The sequence below is a fragment of the Brachypodium distachyon genome, chromosome 4, assembly GCF_000005505.3.
Source record: "Brachypodium distachyon strain Bd21 chromosome 4, Brachypodium_distachyon_v3.0, whole genome shotgun sequence".
Taxonomy (NCBI): domain Eukaryota; kingdom Viridiplantae; phylum Streptophyta; class Magnoliopsida; order Poales; family Poaceae; genus Brachypodium; species Brachypodium distachyon.
In genome coordinates, this window is record NC_016134.3 from 23,524,281 (window position 1) to 23,544,679 (window position 20,399).

General features: G+C 47.0%; 1 protein-coding gene, 2 long non-coding RNA genes and 1 pseudogene across 7 annotated transcripts; 3 read left to right on the plus strand and 1 right to left on the minus strand.

The window, feature by feature from the left end:
- Positions 1 to 95: 95 nt before the first annotated feature.
- On the plus strand, positions 96 to 739 carry LOC104585007 (protein ALP1-like). Its single transcript, XM_010240885.3, has 2 exons — positions 96 to 204; positions 288 to 739. Exons 1-2 carry the CDS (start codon positions 96 to 98, stop codon positions 737 to 739), a joined length of 561 nt encoding a protein of 186 aa, XP_010239187.3.
- A 9,303-nt stretch (positions 740 to 10,042) lies between these two features.
- LOC112268730 lies at positions 10,043 to 11,549 on the plus strand. The gene is made up of 3 exons (XR_002960124.1): positions 10,043 to 10,110; positions 10,200 to 11,088; positions 11,338 to 11,549. It is a non-coding gene; the product is annotated as an uncharacterized LOC112268730 (long non-coding RNA).
- Positions 11,550 to 11,745: 196 nt separating this feature from the next.
- Positions 11,746 to 13,472, plus strand: LOC106866701 (annotated as a pseudogene).
- Positions 13,473 to 13,630: 158 nt separating this feature from the next.
- On the minus strand, positions 13,631 to 19,073 carry LOC104584568. 5 transcript variants are annotated; one of them, XR_732338.3, is made up of 5 exons: positions 18,923 to 19,073; positions 18,389 to 18,477; positions 18,002 to 18,063; positions 16,979 to 17,317; positions 13,631 to 16,562 (listed from the first exon to the last, which is right to left on the minus strand). It is a non-coding gene; the product is annotated as an uncharacterized LOC104584568 (long non-coding RNA). The 5 variants fall into 5 exon arrangements; XR_002960127.1 differs by having other exon boundaries at positions 16,979 to 17,060; positions 17,141 to 17,317; positions 18,389 to 19,073; XR_002960126.1 differs by having other exon boundaries at positions 16,979 to 17,065; positions 17,141 to 17,317; positions 18,389 to 19,073.
- Positions 19,074 to 20,399: the final 1,326 nt, after the last annotated feature.

Here is a 20,399-nt window from a genome sequence, read left to right on the forward strand (position 1 = left end):
ATATACCAGTTGTTGTGCCAGCTGATGAGATGATTAACCATGTTGGTCGCCATGGGTATGCCACTCAAAATGTCATGACAGTATGTGACTTCGACATGCGATTCACCTCTATAGTAGCTGGGTGGCCAGGTTCTGCACATGACACAAGAATATTCAGAGACACACTTGACAAGTACAAGAAGGGATTTCCACACCCTCCAGCAGGTACAATTTCTTTGATGCATCACACATATACCATTCTTGTATGTATGCGTTATTTTCGTACTAATACATACATCATGGTGCAGGCAAATATTATCTTGTGGATCCTGGCTATCCCAATGACACTGGCTATCTTGCACCATACAGAGGACAAAAATATCATCTACCTGAGTTCCGCATGGGGCGACCACCAAGTGGTAAAGAAGAGTTGTTCAACTTTGCTCATTCCTCACTCCGTAATGTAATTGAGCGCTCATTTGGTGTGTTGAAGCAAAAGTGGCGCATCTTATTGGATATCCCGAGTTATCGAGTAAAGAAGCAAACCAAGATTATCATCGCTTGCATGGCACTTCATAACTTCATTAGAGAGAGTGAGATATTCGATGAGGATTTTGATAAGTGTGACCGTGATGAGGACTACATGCCACCAGGGCATGTGGTTGTCACAAATGGGTGGAACCATGAGGGACAAGGCAACGTGAACATGAATGCCAGTCGTCAAGCTATTGCGAACGGATTGATGGCCGATAGGGAATAATGAGGATATGGAAAAATGTACTTAATATTAGTATTATCTGTTATGACATTGTATGGTTAACTTTTAGACTACGATTAATTATGACAATGGATCCATTAGTAGTATCTTTCTCATTGGTAAACTTAAATAATACTATTTTTATGTCAAAACTAACTCTTAAACTCGTCATTTTCGCTTACATCATCAAACTCAGCGTTTAATAAAAAATTGCAGCAAACAAGGGCATTACAGACATTCCACTTACATATAGGAGCAGCCACAGTTTCAGTGTCATGCTAAACGAACAGCAAGTCAGGTTCAGCTCCAGCCTTCTAGCTCCAGCAGAAAATTAGTTTTTTCCAGCTCCAGCTAGCTTGAGTTCAGTTCCAGCGTAAACAAAGGCAGCCTTAGGAGCCTTGATATAAGGGCTACTGCATCGATATAAGGGCTACTGCATCGATATAAGGGCTACTGCTGAAGATGGCATGTTAGAAAGCTCGTCCAATCCAATGCACAGGCGGAAAGAACGTGTTGTGTATATAAGCAGCAGAGCACTAGATCGAGCTTAGTAGCAGAGAAGAGTCCCAGGAATCAATCGATGCATCTATCTCCAGTACCTTTAATTCGTCGGCCGGGCGGCAATGGGCTACCGCTGCAACGATGAGGAGGAGGCGGCGACCGCGCCCCTTCTTACTTCGTCTTCTCCGAGCAGGCCGGCGACGTGCACGTACCTCCTGCCCGCCGTCTTCCTCTTTGTCTTTTTCTTTTGCAGGGAAAAAAATATATTAATCAGGAGCAGAAAAATCATCATGTATTACATTTGACAGTGGCGTGGGATAGGGCCCAGACCACTCAGACACACGTCAACTAGTACAACCAAAATTTGCCAGCCAGTGACTTGCACAGTTCTGGGACCGATGTATCTTCCTGAGCGGTACATCCTGTCTATCTGAAAGAATAGCGATACGGTCCTGTACCTAGATCTTGGGGGTTCAGGATGGTTGATAAGGTTGATTGCTTCAGCAGAGTCGGTCTCCAGGAAAATGGGGACCTGGGTGTGCCTCGTTGCTCGAATCATACCCTCTTCACACGCAGCTAACTCATCATCCAAAGGGTCCAAGCAGGGCTGCAGATACAAGCAGGTAGACAGCAACGGCACTCCCTTCTCGTCACGGATTATGACTCCAATACCAGCTTGTTTGTCATCATAGCAGAAAGATCCATCCACATTTACTTTCGGAGATCCAGGGCCAGGCGGTAACCAGGATCCAGGAGAATCCTGCGTATTTTTGTTTGGCCTTCACTTCAGTGGTCATCTTAGACACGTCAATAACCTGTTTTCCCTTAGTCAGATCAATCTCCTGGTGTTGATCCACAAGGAGGAGAGTTTCAATGTAGTTAGACAAGTAGCGATGGGAGCCTTCAATGGTCGGCATGGGTTTATCGTGGGTGATTTCGTTGTGCACAAACCAAATTCTCCGAAGGGTCATGAGAACAACTACGCCCTGATTTTTTGTTAGGCCGTTCAGACAACTGAGGATCCATCCCGGCTCATTATTAGCAACGTCGGTGATGTGAGGGAGTTTCCAATCATCCTCCATAACACCCCACAACGCTCTGGCATGTGGGCATAAGATCAAGGCATGAAAAGAGTCTTCAATGTCAGCGCCACAGATACTGTAGTTTGGGAGGGTGTCTATCTGTCTGTGCTTAAGATTTGCATTAGTGGACAGAGCATTGTTGGCAACTTTCCAGCCAAAAATTCTGACCTTTTGAGGGACCTTCGACTGCCATAGATTCTTCCAAACAAGGCGCTGCCCATCAGGATGGTCACTGTTTGCTCCACCCCCTGTGTTGGGGAACGCGGTATGCTACGCTAGCAAAAAATAAAAAAATTTTATCGCTTCCGCTCGGATCAATGCTGTAAATAATGGATCACGAGATTACCACTAGACGCGCAGACCCGTAGCGGAAGTAGAGTCGATGTAGCGCGTCGATGCCGAGTAGTCGAACAGCCTGCTCCTCCTCGCCGATCCCACGAACAGTTCGTCCAAGCGCTGTAGGTGCAGCGCCTCCGAGGTATCCACACGTACAGGGAGGAACTCCGTGCGGCGGACTGCTAGATCCGATCGCAAGGCTTTGGACGTGGAGGTGTGACGGCCGAGTCTAACTCGCGTCTGCACTGGTGTAACCCTAACCAGGTACGCCTCCTCCACTTATATAGATCTCCCTGGTGGGCTTCAACACTTGAGGCCCGTTAGGAGTCTAAACCCAATACGAGTTGGATCCGATCCAATTCGGTCCCATCCCCTTAAGCGTGCGACCCTACAGGTTCACGGTCAGACGGACACGACTACGAGCTCGGATTGCGGGCCGAGTAACACCTTACTCGTTCACTAGCACCGACTCAAGTCGATAGTTGGTAGCGGCGCCTAGCAGCACGTGCCAACTCCCGAGTAACCACAAGATATATTGACGAACCATACAATGTGTCATATGCAACATTCCTTTTGCCTCACGATATGTGTGTCGAGCTCAAGGCGAGTGCTTGTCATCCTTGTGGATAGCTTGAACCTCTTCTCGTTCCTGTGATACAGATTCCCGAACGGGTTAACACTTAACCCAACTCGCATGGCCATGTTTTCCGAATCTGATCACTCGAGAGGGCCCAGAGATATCTCTCCGAACAGGAGGGGCAAATCCCATCTTGATCAACCATGACTCGCAGCATGCTTCTCAGCAAACCCGAAAGCTACCTTTATAACCACCCAGTTACGGAGTAGCGTTTGGCAACCCCTAAGTAGGTCGATTCACATCCCAAGTTCATGCGATGATCTCAGGTCTAGGACTGGCATATACATCGTACTTGAGACTAACAAATGACAATCATCTCGTTGTGTCTCAGTGCGGGTCTGTCCGACTCAACAATCTCATTGTTGAGTCCATGCTATCAGTCGGCAACACCTTGCCCTATGACTTGTGAAACATAGTCATCATACTGATTCACATTGCTAGTCTAGGTTATGTGTCCGCATAACCTCAATGACCAGGGACCATTAGAACAACATCATAGAATACATAGTCTCACAAACAAATCACGTATTTATTGATACATATCAGTGATGATGTTCAAGGACAATAACAATAACTCATAAATACATAGGAAATAACATCATCACATGATTGCCTCTAGGGCATATCTCCAACACCCTGCTCATTCAATTTTTCTCGTAGGGCCAAATGGTATGCGCTTTTGACAGTGAACAGTCCGAGCCGATGCGGCTGCCACGCAAGGAAGTCTGTCTTCAGAAATCTCAAGGAAAGGCGAATTTTCAGGATTTCTTCACGGTCAATTGGGAGGAAATTGTGTTCCACTTTCTCAATATCCCACTCCCCCTGTTCATTTATCAGGTCTGATACCCATCTTAGCCGGGAGGTACCCCGTTGAGTGACCAATCTTCTGCTACCATCTCTAGGGATCCACGGGTCCCTCCACACACGCACTTGAGTTCCGCCGCCAGTACGCCAGATGGTACCCTTTTTAAAGAGTTCCAAACCAAATTCAATGGCCCTCCAAGAGGATGATGGGTTACCCGTGAAGACAGTATCAATTATGTTTACGTTTGGTAATACTTTTCTTTCAAGACTTGCGCGCACAAGCTGTCGAGGTTTTGGACCAGTCTCCACGCCTGTTTAGCTAGAAGTGCCTGGTTAAAAAGGTGCAGATCCCTAAAGCCCATACCACCATGAGATTTTGGTCTAAGCATGGAGTCCAAGGCTATCCAAGGCATTTTCCTCTTTCCATCCTTCTTTCCCCACCAAAAATCATCCATGATCTGGGTGAGCTCTGTACACAGTCCGATGGGAAGCTTAAAAACACCCATAACGTACGTCGGAAGGGCCTGAACAACTGCTTTGATCAGAACTTCCTTCCCCCTAGCAGAGAGATTATTTTCACCCCACTGGACCAAACGCTTATTCATCTTGTCTTGTAAACTCTGGAATTTTCATTTGTTCATTCTCCTTTCAGGTGTCGACAGTCTGAGATATTTGGCTTCAAAATCAGTGTGATCCACGCCCAAAATTGTTCTGATCTATCCCCGACATCATCTGGGCATGTTTGACCCAGCAGTAGGGAGAATTTGCTCAGGTTAATTAGCTGACCAGTGCAGTGCTCATACGTGCCAAGTATATCTTTGATTTTTTGAGCCTGTTCCGGATCAGCTTTGAAAAAGAGAAGGCTATGATCTGCGAAAAGGAGGTGAGATATACCCGGGGCATTTCTGCAGATTTTCAAAGGGCCGATCAGGCCATCATTAGCATGTTTCTGAAGCAAGGCTGAGAGTCCATCCGCCACAAAGAGAAAAAGGAACGAGGAGAGGGGATCTCCCTGTCTCAATCCCCTTGTGGGTTTGAAATTTTCCAGTCGGGAGCCGTTAAGCGAATAACTCACAGACCTGACACATGCCATGATCCAAGTGATCCATTGTGCTGCGAAGCCCAGCTTCAACATGACAGTTTCCAAGAAATTCCAATCGACACGGTCGTAAGCCTTAGATAGATCAAGTTTATATGCACATGCATTTCTCTCTTGAATTGTGCTATGCTCAATCGCATGAAAACACTCAAAAGCAATGAGGGCATTGTCGGTGATTAGGCGGCCAGGCACAAATGCGCTTTGGTTGGGGGAAATGATTTCGTTGAGAATTGGTCTGAGCCTATTCAGTAGGCACTTTGCCACAATCTTGTACATCACCGAACAAAGACTGATAGGTCTAAAATCTTTTAAGCTCTCCGGGTTATCCGTCTTTGGTATCAGGACGATATTGGTGTCGTTAGCCCCATCCCGCATCACGCTCGTCTCAAAAAAAATTTGAACAGCCAGAATGATCTTCTCTTTAAGAGCAGCCCAGTTCCGTTGGAAAAAACGGGCTGGAAACCCATCCGGCCCAATCTGAAACAAAGCATCAGAGATTTCCTCTTCACTAAAGGTCTTACATAGACTTACGTTCATCCGATCCGAGACTTTATGGTCAATCAGATCGGTGATTTCGATTGGATTCAGTGTCGGGTCAGCCGTGAACAGGCTCCTGAAATAGTTTGTGCCATCTCATCAATCTCTTCATGTCTAGTGTGCAAATTCCCATGGTCATCTTTCAGCTTCTTAATCTTGTTCTTTCTCGCTCGCCAAGTTGCTTTGCTATGGAAGAAACCAGTATTTGGATCTCCCTCCCTTAGCCAATCGATCTGGGATCGTTGCATCCAGAGCATCTCCTCTTTGTACAGGAGCTCGTTATGCAGGTCTGATAGGCGACGGATCTCCCGAGGATCAGATCCAGCAGCTATCGCATTCTCTAGGGCCTCTTTGGATTTTGCCACTTCCTTTGCAAAGGTTACCAAACTTTTTCTTTCCCCACGGATGAAGTTTACTCCTCAACATCTGCAGATGTACCGTAATTCCTCCCAAATCACCACTCGGTCCCAACTGAGACCATTCTGAGGCTATGATCTCTGGCAGTTTCGGGGCTCTTTCCTAGTAAATTTCATAATGCCGGACTGGTTTCTTTGGAAATTGGTGATTTTCTTTCAGAAGGCTTAGCTTGATGGGGCAGTGGTCGGAGCAAGGGGAAGTGAGGTGGGTGACTACCGATTCAGCAAACAGATACCTCCGGTCATCATTAGCAACTACTCTATCAAGGCGAACTCTGACGTTCTTTCTCCCAGCTTGTCTGTTATCAAAGGTGTATGACGTTCCAGTAAAGCCCAGGTCTGAGAGTTCTCACTCTGTCAGGGCGTCGCGAAACAGCCTCATCTGAGTCTCAGACCGCTGGGTACAACTGAAGTGTTCAAACTGCCATTGGGCTTCATTGAAGTCGCCCAAAACCACCCAAGGAAAATTAGAGTTGCGATGGAGGGAGGTCAGCATATCCCACATTCTGTGACGGTGTTCAGTACGTGGTTCTCCATACACACAGGTCAAGTGCCATTTCGGCTCATCAGGGGACACACGAATGTAAGTATCAATGTAGCGATCGTTTATTTCTATTATTTCAACTTCTAAGCTTTCATGCCAAAACAGAGCAAGGCCTCCACTAAGACCATTACTACTTTGACCCGCAAACCCTTTAAGGCCCAACCTATTCCTAAGACGACGGAAATTTTCTTTATTTGGACGCGTTTCACACAGGAAGACAATATTGGCATCGCAGCTTTGGGAGAGGTGCAGCAGATCACGAACTGTCCGGGGGTTCCCAATTCCCCGGCAGTGCCAGCTCAAGCACTCCATCACTCCTGACGGGGCACCAGCAGGACGTGCTAAAGGCCTCCTAAACGGGCTTTGGGGGCACCGACGCGTAAAATCAGACCAAGCCGGCTTCCCCAAAATATTTTTTTAGCCGGCACGGCCCAGAAAGTTAGGCGGCGCCCCCAGGCCGAACCCAGCCCACAGGGAGGCGAGCGGGGGAACCAGCGCCTCGCGTTATTGTGGCAAGCCCGCCTTGTCAGCAGCAGGCCTCGGCGGAGTGGGATCGTGAGACCGGCACCGCCTGGGCCGGTCTCTTCACCGACGAGCACCATCGCGCCGTCCGCGATGTGCCGCACTCAACGGTGCGGAACAACATCGTCGGGTGGCGTGCATTCTGGCGGGGGCGCTCCGTCCACGACGTCCTTGCCCACATCTCCGCCGGCAATCAACCGCGGCTCAACAGAGACGTGGCCCTCCCTCCTCCACTGGCCGGATGCCACCGCTACCTGGGCAATGGCTCCGGCTCGTCATCCTCCTCGGCGGCGCGCATGCCCCGGCTCATCAAGGTTCCTCCTCGGCCCGAACACAGCGGGCTGCGTCGCCCCCGCACGGCCTGCTCCACCTCATCCGGCCGAAGCCGGAGCCAAAGGAGTGGGTGCCTCCTTCAGAATATGAGAGCGCCGCCATCTCGCACTACGACGACTCCGACCCGAAGGAGTACCCTGGTCGGCGCGCCGCCGAGCGCGCCAGCAGGGAGGAGGCAGAGCGGCAGGCGGTGGAGCGGCGCCGGCTCCTCAGCTACGCGTCCGAGGCCGAGGTCGAGGCCTGGCTGGCGGACGAGGCGGCCAAGGAGGCGGCACTCGCACCGGTGAAGCAGGAGCTGGGAGTCATCGTCCTTGACTTCGACGATGACTCTGGCTTCAACTTCGACAGCAACGGCGACGACGACGGCGGCGACAACGTTGGCGACTCATGGATGGACCACCTAGACGACTAGTTTTTTTTTAGTTATGCAAATTATCCCAAGTTTAATGAAATGCCGCCGAACTTTATGAAATATCGCCTAATTTGATGAAATGTCGCCTAATTTAAATTTGCTTCGAAAAAATTATTGGGGGCCCGACTGGGACACGGCAGGCCCCAAATTTTCTTTTGCGCCGCGCCCCCTCATATGGTTCAAAAATATGGCAGGCCGGACGGCATATGGGAGTGTGGGGCAAGTGGAGATGCTCTAATTCGGACGCTTGTTCAATTGGATCATCCTTCATAGCACACAGATGAATGAGGTGACAGATAGAATGCTGTGACATCCACTGCTCCACATGCACCGCCGATATCATAGCACACTCAGCAACATTAGGAAGTAGTCGTAGTTTCATCACTGATCCCTGGAACTGAAATGTCGTATGTTTTTCAAACCAATGCACTTCGACAGGACTATGAATCTCCAACCAGTCAATACCCAAGATGACGTTGTAATAGCCTAAGGGCAAAGAGCTTCCGAGTGAGTACTAGAGAATGGAACACCCTGAATTAATCGTCCAAGCAAAACTGGGAGTTTCCTGATTGCAGGTCAATGTGCCTCCGTTAGAACTCAAATACGGATGGGCTGTCGCAGACTCGCAGTGGCTTAACTGAGGCATTTGAAGCATGAGAAGGAACTGTCAGCTGTGCCCAGTAAATCCAGGAGCTCTTCCACCGCAGAGTTACAGCGGAAATTCTAATTTACTGAAGCCGGTACCCACTGGAATTTAATTGACCGTTCATCCTCTAGTTCGAGATTCGTTCTTTTCTTTTCAGGTTCCATAGATTTTTGTTGCCTGCAGCTAGCTATCCAGACGTGGGTCCCAGGCCCTAGATGGGACGTGGTTGCTGATTGGGAAAGACAATAATACACTAACACATTTTGATTTTTGTACAAATTATTTGAGGGTCTAAACGAACTCAGAATTAGATGAAAATTTGAGGGTTTGTTTAAGATAGTCTTTCCCACCTAGAGTAAAAGTTTCGAGCAAGTTCAAAATCTCGGCCGATCTCCACCGATACTAGTTCTACACTAACACGTTTTGATAATTGTACAAATTATTTGGTGGTCCAAACGGACTCAGAATTTGATGAAAATTTGATGGTTGGTTTGAGATAGTGTTTCCGACCTACAGAAAAAGTTTCGAAAAATTTGGAGCAGATTTAAATGAAACTTTCATTGAAACAGTAGTGCTGCAAGTTCAAAATGACAAAGTTGAAAATGATGTGTTTTACAAAGGTTTGAAATAGAATCTAACTATTGAAACGTTAGTGTGTCCTAAAGATTGCCGATTGAAACATTGGTGTCTCAATGAAACTTTCTTATACAATTTCAATCATATAGGAATAATTTCAAATCTTACCGATTGAAACATATATAAACATATATATATATATATTTATTTGTGTCTCAATAAAACTAGTATTTCAATGTTATTTCAGTATTTAAACATTGGAATAATGATTGGTGCTAATGAAATATCAATGATTTCTCAATGAAAGTTCAATGGTACACACATATTTTTTAAATGATGCATCAATAAAACAATCGCATGTTTGGATTTTCAATGAGGCATCTTTAAAATTTTGGAGCTATCAGTACCTAGCCATAAATGCTCGCATGCATGCAGTGGTTAGAGCTAGCAGCAAAGGCAAAGCAATTAATTACTTCCCTATGCATGCACTGTGACTGGTCACGCGCCCGCAACTGCATGTGGTAGGGACAACGCCTTCGGATGGAACCTGTTTAAAGACAGGAAGAATCTTAATGAAACTTTATGGTGGATAAAACTCCGGCAGGTACCGGCTCCGTAAAAAACGCTTTAAGAACGTACTCAAGCTAGTCTTTTTTTTAGAAGGTTCTCGATCACAGGCAGTTGGGCTGACCCTCCTCCTTGGACAAGACAGCACAGGCCCACGGTCGGTGTTCAGAGCAGTAGGCATGACATTTTGTTTTAATGGGCCTCTTCGAGCCCAAGCGAGCCGACTCCGAGCCCAATAGCTCCGCTCGCCCGAACCCATAGCCATATATATTGGATCTAACAACGACCGGGGCGGACGTGGCTTGCCTGTTCCTGCGCGATGCTCCTATCCGTGCTCTCCGTCCGCACGTTTACCATCCACGGTATGTATTCGGTTTTCCCTGTTTTCTTCTTCGACCCCGCCACGCCCCACCTGTCTTCCGCAGCCGACTGACAGCCCTCCTCCTACCAGGCTACCATCTGGTCTGGCAGCCCCACGAACTTCGCCCACCGGCGAAACCTCCTCGAGATCCCGCTGGTCCGACTCCGCGGCGAGCGAGTGAGCGAGAGATAGCGGCGGCGACGGTGCAGGCGCTGAGAAGCGGGCACCAGATGCCAGTGATGGGATTGGGCATCTGGCGGATGGAGACCCGGCCATCCTCGGCCTCATCCATTCCGCCCTCGTGCTGGGTAGTGGGTACCGTCGGCAGGGTGTGGTTCAAGTAAACGGCAGCCGTGATGACGACGGCCACGGCAACGAAGACAAGTCGATGACGGCCACGGCGGCCAGTAAGGGGCTATCAGCTACACAAACAATCTGAAGCTGAATTACAAGCACTTGAAGGGATGCTTACCGTAGAAAATGCCTCAGATTGTGATGCCAGTGAGGAATTGAGTTTAGGGATATGCCACCTAGAAAGGTGAGAATTGTTCCTTTGATTGGCGCTGTTGGAAGACAAAGCTAAGGTCATAGAGGGATTGGAGATCGAAATTCCATTGCTTAATTCTTCTGAAAAGGGTGGTTTGATGTCAGATAATGAAAAACTAAATAATAGTACTAAAATGTTAAGTAAAGACAATGAATATCTCGATGCAGATATACTTAAGTTAAGTGACAGGCTTCAGATGGCAATGGCGTTAGCAGAGGAGAATGTAGCTGCTGCGATTGAAGCTAGGCAAATAAGTGTTGTATTACTAACGCCTTTTATTTCCATGCCAATTTATATAAAATTACTTATCCTGCTTCTATAGGCTCTGCAGAGATAAGCAAAATCTATGCAAAAGAGAGAGATGAGGATGTTACGATTTTTTAACGTTATGTCAAGGAGCTTGAATCTACAGTAACTGTTTTCTAGGAAGAAGTAAGCTGTTCATTTCTCTAGTTTATTGTACTCACAGTTCTGAGAAATTTTGAGAAATTATCCTTTGAGATTTTGCATAAAAATCGTGCATTCGAGAAAGAGATTTTGCATAAAAAGAACTGTATCATCTCACACTTGGTTTCCAAAAAGGTTATGGAATAACCGTAATGTCCACAACCTAGCTGTCTTTTCTGCTGCTGCTTGTTAGTACAGTAATAGTTAACTAATTATCTTTGTAACTGCATTCAGATTTCAATGGGACGTGCGATTCTGTCCAGAGGGCGTCGTAGCTGGAGAGGCTGGTGTTGCAGTGGAGGCGTTGTCAAAGAAGACCGAAGAAAGAAAATTTTGATGCATATTTTCGAGGGTGTCGTTTAAGTTTGTTGTCCCGCTGCAACGCACGAGCATTTCGGCTAGTGCTAAAAAAAAAAGCAAGCAACCTCCTCCGTATTTCCTTTTTTTTTCATGTGTATCGTGTATTTCCTTCTCAGCCGTTCGCTCGTTCCTTTTCTTCAGCCGACCTCGACGCGTGCAACTGCCTCGGATGGCCTTTTTTCCTCCACCCGCTGGCCATTGCCACTGAATTCTCCTCTTTCTGCACGCGTGACCAAATCAGGCTGCTTCTGCCGCCGAAGGAGAAGAGATCGAGCATTGCCGATGCCCCTTTCTACTGGGCTGCTGGCACCTGATGTCACGGGCGAGGACGAGATGGAGATCGAGCATTGCTACAGGAAGCGGCTCTGTAACTTCCGTTGCAGACCACAATGGAAGTTCTTGTGTGAAGCTCATGAGCTCATGATTTGGGCAAAAATTTCCAGGACATGAGAAAGCTGGGGAGATAAATTGACGTGAACCGTTGGATTTTAAAAGAGCGGACGGGGAGTACAGATCAGCACAGCCAAGGAGCAGGCAAGCCGCGTCCGACCGGGGCAAGCAGGGGCGTGTCGGAATTCATCAGTTGCCAAAAAAGTCGGGAGATCCTACAACACCGGCCTGGTCCAGCCCTACGCGTCGCATCAGATTGGGCTCTCTCTAAACCAAGACTTGGTCCACCGATCGACCATGCCTCCGCTGCGGCGCCGACGAGGCCGTCCCGCTTCCGCCTCCGCCGCCGCGCCCTACAGAAGGCGGTGCCAGCGCGCGGCACGTCCCTCCCGGACGACGCGCTCGCCAGCGTCTTCGCAAGGAGCCACCACGTGGCCGACGTCGTCCGCTGCTCCGCCGCGTGCAGGCGGTGGGCGCGCGTGGTGGCGGCAAACTCCGCCGTCATCTCCAACGCCCTGCCGCCGGTCGGCCGTTTCCTCCGGCGCGCCGCCCTCGGCATCTTCCACCAGGATAAGGACGCGCCCACGGCGCACACGCGCAGCCCGATGCGCTTCGTCCCGGACCCGGCGGCTCCTGATCCACAGCTTGCTCAGCGCCAGTGGCCGCCTCAGTTCATGCACTCGCGTCCAGTGGCGTCCCGCAACGGCCTCCTCGTGCTAGAGCTCCAGCCCGACTGCCACCGCGATGGCCTCAGGCTCGTGGTCTGCAACCCCATTACTGGCCGCGAGGTCACGCTCCCGGCCCTGTGCGGCAGGGAGAAGCTCCGGGACTACGGCTGCGCGGTGATCACGGGCCACGATCAAGACCCGCCGCGCTCTCTGGCATACCTCCGCGTCCTCCTCGTCTACAGCCGCCGCGGCCTGGCGGCGCTCAGATGCTACTCCTGCGACACTGGCCAGTGGGAGCAGAAGCCAAGACTGGATTCAAGGTGTCCGGATGGAAGCTCCGCCTCAGCCAGGCAGTCGTGCTTCGTGGCACCGCCTTCTGGCCCTTGGATAATGGCGCGCTCGGGGTGCGCCTAGGTCCAGAGTCGACGATGGAGCCGCACCTGCTGCCTTACTGCGTGCCTCATTGCTGGCCGGAGAAGCGCCTTTTGGGCGTTTCGCCGGATAACCGCCGCCTCTTCTTTATCTACTTCGGGGTGGGCGACGATATCCTTGTGGCAAAAATCTCATATTTCGCCATCGATGGAGACGACATCTCCTCTGGTAGACAAGAAGGCAGTAGGCTCGAGGAAGCTGTCCTCATGCATCAGATGAAGATGACGCGCGCAGACCCACATGTGCAGGACACTCTAAAGCTGCGGTGGTTCTGCGACATGAGCGGGCTCGTCTTGTTCACGCTGGGACAGGGCAGCGGCCACAACGGCATATTTGCGTTGAATCTTCAAACAAGAATGGTCAACAAGGTGGCCGATGGCGAATGCGATTCGTGGAAGAATATCGTCGGATATGAGATGGACATGGCGGCCTACCTCGCTTCAGCCGCACATCGATCAGAGCGGAAAATTTAAGTGGAAATGAGCCAAAATATGTACAAATAATATTTTTTTTAGAAATACAAATAATATTATTTGCACCTAATTGCTTGAAAGTGCATATGCACTAATTGAGAACAGAAGGCGCACAGGCTTCTCCATCGTCCGATTCACCCTGGAGCACGCGCGATCCTCTTAAGACAGCAGCCCTTTGAGATTCGTTGGTGCTCTGTAGTGGACCCCATGTGTCAGCCAGTGCCTTTGTCTCTTCCTCATTCCTCATCCCCATCGCCTCCCCCGACCTGAAGGTCTCCCTCGCCTCCTTGTTTCTCTCTCTCTCTCTCCTCCGATTCCAGCAGCGATTCCGGCCGGGGTATTCGCCTTGGAGCAGTGGAACCGCGCGGTCGGTCCTATCCAGTGCCTGGAGTTGTGTATTCGGCGGAGGCGTGTGGTGGCGGGGGTTGCTTGCTGAACTGGCGGAAGGTGCGAAATTTTGCGGCGAAGCTGGAGGGCGCGGTTCCTCTTGCATGTCGCGGGGGGGAGTTCGTGGGGGCTACGCGGAGGCGACTGCACCGTTGATCCATGTTCTACTACCCAAAAGCATCTCTGCGAGTCACCTCGACCACCACGGGCGCATCGACTTCACGGGGGTCGCCGCATTTGACCACTGGTGGGTTGAATCGACTACGGGCTTCGCATCTAGAGAGTTTCCTCGGTCAGGTCACCTCTGTCCTTCCTCGTTTGTCCCCTATTTTTCGGGCCGTTTTCCTCTGCAGTTCCTCATCCAAGCAACACGATGCGCATGTACTATGATGATCCATAGATCTGTTGCTTCTAGGCGCTCTAACATTGCCTTTTGTTGCTGAATCTAATCAGGAAATTGAAATTTGTTTCATTATATTTTAGCCTAGTGTTCTAGGTTTAGTAGCATATCAGATGTGTTTTACCAATGGCTTTTGCATAGGTAACTGATAGCTGTACTATTCTTTTGTCCATGCTTTGTTCTGTTCATGATTGGCATGTTACATGCAACCTGATCGTCAAGCATTTTAGTTGGTTTTGGTTGATGTAAGTTGTGTCCAATGGGTTGTTTATGGTTAGGTTAAGGTTCTAGAAGCAATTTTCTGTTTATTTTCTAGGATTGTTGTTCGTCCATTTTTGCAGTAGAGAAATGACAGAGAGAATTGTTTTCTGTGAATCCCATGGTCATGCAATTTTTAACCTAAGCGAAAAACTAGATTAGTTTTTGTAGTTGCTTTTTACCTATGGAAACTTCATCCTCTGTTCGTGCAATTTTAACACGTAACCTGTTTTGTTAGGCATGTTTGTGCGTATCCTTTTTTCCTTTTTATTTGTGAGCAACTTTTTGTGATAACAAGTCGTACTAGTCCTAATAAGTTGCTTCATTCAGGAGTTGGATAAGGATTGACTTATGTTGTGTTGAGGGAACTTCACTTTCTGGCTGTGTGCTTTTTGTGTGACTCTTTTGTAGATTGGTTAGGGCCTACTACAAGGGGGCTGCAGATGGTTTAGAGCCTATATATGGGTCCTATATATGGGTGTAGATGTTACAGAACTAACCCAAAACTAATGTCACGCGTCTAGGTGGCTAGGGCCTGCTTGTTTGAGATGTGTTGCCCAGCCTAAGTGTTGTTTTCCTACTTCATAATGTTGCATCCCAAACACAGTTCAATAATGAGCTAACACGGTTCATATTGGTGATGATACAGAGGGCCTACAAGGTTTTAGATGAGATGATATACATCCTTTTTTCTGTATATTTTTGCAACAGAGAGTTCTATTGTGTGTTCGCAAGGTGTTTTGTTTTTGCTTCTTTGCAGTTGTTGCATCGGATGAGAGACCGCAAATGCATATTAGCCTACTAGGCAAAGCCTTCTAAAATCAGACTAGTTTAATTGGACGGGATAAGCAATTTTGGGTTTCTAGGGTTAGCTTGCAATTATCATTAGTTAGCACTAGAGAACTGATGCTAACTGCAATATCATTTAGCATCAGTTAGCGAAGGAATTGGCCTTGCTCTCTTCCAGTGATGCCAGCATCAGTTAACTGTAGAGTTTTGGCAAGCACCAATTAGCAGTACAACAGTTTCAGCCAGCATTAGTTAGCATAAATATTCACTAGTATCAGTTAGCAGATTACAGGTTACAGAATGACCATAAATGATTGGAACAGAAATCAATATTCGACATTGATTTTCGCTAGCATCAATATCCAGCAAGCAAATTAGTAGATTACAAAATGAGTATTACTGAGAGGAACATATATCTCACAGATTCATATATATATATATATATATATATATATATGGTCGCGCTATTTGACTCCCTGGGGCACCCAACCTAGCGTCCGAGCGTGCTTCCACCCCTCAGTTTCCTTGCATGTGACGTAAAGTTACATGGGGTTTCAGGCATCGAGCGCACGCCCGTGCGGTGAGCTTGTTTGCATGCAACATAAGTTTACGTCCCATGCAGCTTCTGACATTTGGAATTTTGATTTTTTTTACATTTGCATGTGAAGTAATTTATGTTACATGCACCTTCATAATTTATGTTGCATGCACCTTCAGAATACTATACTCACGGCTAACTATACGATTTCGTTTGTCCGACGTAAATTTATGTTAGATGCAGTTGCCGCACGATTAAGCCCCACGATCCGCCGTTGCTGCGCACGAAATCGAGCTGACCGGTGAACTGGGTAAATTATTGCCCGACGTAATTAACATTATACAACCAGATTGTACACATTATGGCTAGATTGTTAAAATCACATCAAATATTTATTGTATCAAATATTTCTTATATCGTGGAAGTTTTTCCTACTGTATAAAAGAAAACGTGAATGAATTACAAAAGGTAAAATGTGGTGGGCTTGTGAGTACTTCACGAAGTTCAGAAAGCAAAACAAAACAAAGAGGTATATGCATCTTGAGACTAACTATGCAGAGTGCTCCTGAAGAAGATGCACACCACACTCGTGAACACACTGCCGGCAAGCTTGAAGTCTAACAATCCCCTTGGTGGCTGCTGGGGCCTGCCTTGGCGTGGCACATGGGTCATTGCTGTTTGTACTGAAGCTGAACTGGGTTCTTGCAAAAATTTGCCTGACTTTGAACCTTGTGTAAACCTTATGTAGTGCACACCTTGTGAGGCTAAAAGGAGAAATCAAGGTAAGTAAATTTAAACAATTTTGAAATGTCAGTTCATCATGTACTACACGGACCATCATGTACTACAGGCAATAAAAAAATGTTCCTGTACATTCAGTCAGTATGCATTCAGTAAACTTGCATGTACTAAAGACAAAACGAGGAATTCAATGTTTTAGGGAAGCAAACTGCTGAATGTTCACAATACGTGTAATTATACTAATGACTTCATATTTCACACTAGCTGTTTAAAGATACAAACTACTACATTGATTAATTAGCTGTTTAAGAAGTAAAGAGAACCACCAGACTAATTATCATTGGCACTGCATCAATCTATGCTGCCTATACTTCTGCAACTAAAGATGAAGAAAGTACGATTAGTGAATAAAAAGGTTAATATGCATGGAGAAATGTACCAGGGCTCGGATTTTTCAAAGATTCTTCTTGAACCAATGACCATACTTTCTCCAAGCTTTGCACTTTGTCTTTCAATAATTTCTGTTCTGTGTAAGGGGAAATAGTCACCAACAATTGAATATGTGTTCTAGATCCACAAAAGATACTACGAAATGTCATACCAACTCTCCCTTCTCTTCCAAGTCTTTCAACTTGAGATCAATAAAATGATTCAACTTCTAGCAGAGCATTTCCAGTAGCTTCAGAAGTAGTTGCCGATGCTTTATGTTGAGTAGCCTGTTGCTCCTTGCTAACTCGTCAACCTTTGCCTTTAAATCCATCTCTCTAATTTCCATTTCCTGCAAACACCACATTCTATTAAGGTTTTGTAAGAGTTCCTATTAGAAGGATTTTGGACGACCTTAAAAAAACAGAAGATCAAGAAACTTATGCTACAAAAGCAGAATGAGAAACTTGCTCCAAGTAGATGTAAAATAACAGAAAACAATACGGCATTATAAATATAGACCTGAGCACGAGCCTTGTAGAAGGCATTAATGACCTCAGCACACAGAACTACATTGGAGAGATGGAGGGAGTCAGAGAGATTTGGAGGGAGAGACCTAGCGAGCAATATGCACAATTAAAGCATTTGTTGTTTCTACTTGTGAGACGACGATTAGATCATGGAGAAGCGAACTTCTCAGGGCGTCGTAGAACAACTTCGAAATCAGCAAATTTATACTAACAATGAGTGCCATGGTCAGCAGAATAAGGGCTACACGAATCTACCACAAAGGAGATTGGCTTTAGCAAAAAATTCTGCAGAAAAAAAGGTAAGGAACGATGGCTGTTGCCATATTTATCCTGTTCTCTATGACATCTTCCTCATATTTATCAGGAATCCAAACGAATTAGTGGATACTAAAGAAAGCTAGATCCTGCTCATACAACAACACCTTGGAATTAAGTGCATGCAAGAATTTATCCCTTTCAGACAGAATCATAAAACGAGTGGGAGATTAGTCTACGAATTTAGATACCTAGAAGATCTTTGACGAGCAACAACGAAAATCCGCTGAACTAGTGGATCCAATTTAAGAACCTGCAAGGAAAGTACATGGTATCGTCAGAATAAAAACCTCTAGAAAAAACATCAGAGGGGTAAAAATTCAAGCTTATACGAGACTAAAGGCAGAAACAAGAAGCATAACGAGTAAAGCAGGAGAAAATCTCATAGGCGTGTGAACGCCAGGCTCAACTGCCAACTATTTTTTTGACAGCAAGCTCATTTGTCAACTATTTTGTTTTACAGCAAGCTCATTTGCCAGCTAGATAACAAGTTTAGGTGCAATAGCTTCGCAAGGCGTCAATAGCCTGAATTTGTTTTTTCCCAGCAGAAGCAGCAACAACAATGGATCCATTTGCACCTTGGTTATATCACCCCAGCCTCCTGATTTCCTAATGGCATGAAATGAAACTCCACTGCTCCCTTCTCCCACCGAAACTGCACCGAATCCTGATGAGAAAACAACTGCATATATCATCTTTCAAAATTGTAGATGTCTGGCACTTCTATTCTAGCCAAAACTGCACCGAATCCTGATATTTTGGGCGAAAAACAGTACTGCATTCAGATTTTACATGCCCCTTTCAATGTAGAAACAGTCAAGAATGAACTGATAACATCAGAGGGGTAAAAATTAATAAACTGCAATGAAAGTATATGGTATGGTCAGAATTGAAATCTCTAGAAAACTTCTTTTGCTTGCACAAAGAAGATGATACTAATCTGATAAAGCTTAGTACTCTTCCTCATCTGGGAGCTGCTTGCGCGAAGGTAAATCAAATCGAAAATGAAAAGTGTAAATAAAATCAACTTCATTTTAATTTTTGCAAGAACTAAAGGAAACTTGCTTGATAAACACATCTCTCACAGGCATTCCGCCGAACAGGTAACAGACATGAACAGGTGTTTCTCATCTTAACAGTAGATGAGGGCGGGCGGGCGTGCATCTCGTCGAACACATGGTGGAGGGAAGATGAGGACCTGCGGCTGTGCAAATTGTTGCAAAGTTAGCTAGCAGTGCAGTAAAATTCGTCTCAGAAAATTAATCATGGAGCTCTTGATTGGCAGCAAGGCACTGGCTCAGGGAGGTCGGAGGTCGTGCTGTGCGGGAGGGCCCCTCGACGGTCGAGCCGTGCGAAGCCGCCGCCGACCAGGGTGAAGTGGAGGGAGAGTCGGCTTCGCCGGAGGTGGTTGAGAGAATCAGAACCGAATGGATATCAGGGGAGGGAGAGAGAGAGAGAGAGGAAGCATCTTCGCCCGTATGCTCTTGGCCTGAGGGAGGGAGGGAGAGAGAGGGGCGGCCACTGCCGCCGGTGGATATCAAGGGCTCGGGGCTGCTGGTCCGTGTGGACGGTCACGCCGTCGAAATCAGAACCGACCTCGAGGTAAGCTGCTCCTCGCCCCTTCCGTCGCCGACGAACGCCACGGCACAGCCGTCGCCGCCTCGCCTCGCTGAAATTCCAGCAGAAATCCGACAGAACCCGCCGCCTACACTCGTCGCGGTCGCCACTCGCCAACGGGAACCCAAATCGACTGGACCCGAAAACGAGTGGAGAGGTGGGCACGCGGGAGCAGCTCGGGAGAAACCGCCCCCCGTCTCCCATCATAATTTATTTTAAAAAATTACGTCGCTGGGGCGCCTCGCTCAGTCGGGTGGCCAGGTTGGTCCGGTCGTCCGGCTAGTCAGAACGACCATAGGTATTCTTCACCCTAGGTATCTAATAGAGTTTCTATTATATATATCTCACACACCGACACATATACATTTATCATATGGCTCGTAGAGGCACTGGTGCTTACATATTGATGTATTTATAATCTGAAACATATACAGTGATACATGTATATCAAATTCATATGCCTGTCATCTGAGACACCATATGCACTAGCATTTCCTTCAGGCACCGATGATTCCAAATTACAAAATAATTACAATCACGATGATGATGATAATGTCTCACAGATTCATACAACTCACAGGCTTGTACTTATACTAATCTCACCAAACTGAGAAGTACCAAAAGTCGCATGAGTTTGCAGACCCAAAGTCACCTCTAATTGCAAGAATTAGGCAAACTATTGACTACGAGTTGCTTCACTGTTCATTTTTTGGGTTATATGTTGCGTTTGCTAATTGAACAATTTTTTGAATAACAGTCCCAGGATTGATTATAGGCAAATAATCGACTAGAAGTTGCTCCACCTTCCATGTTTTGGATTATAAGCTGCGTTAGCTAATCGAACTATTTTTTGAATATCACTTGCATGGATGATTGGGCAAATAATCAACTAGGAGTTTCCCCCACTATGCACGTTTTGGATTATAAGTTGCCTTAGCTAATTGAGCTCTTTTTGAATAGCCGTTACATGAC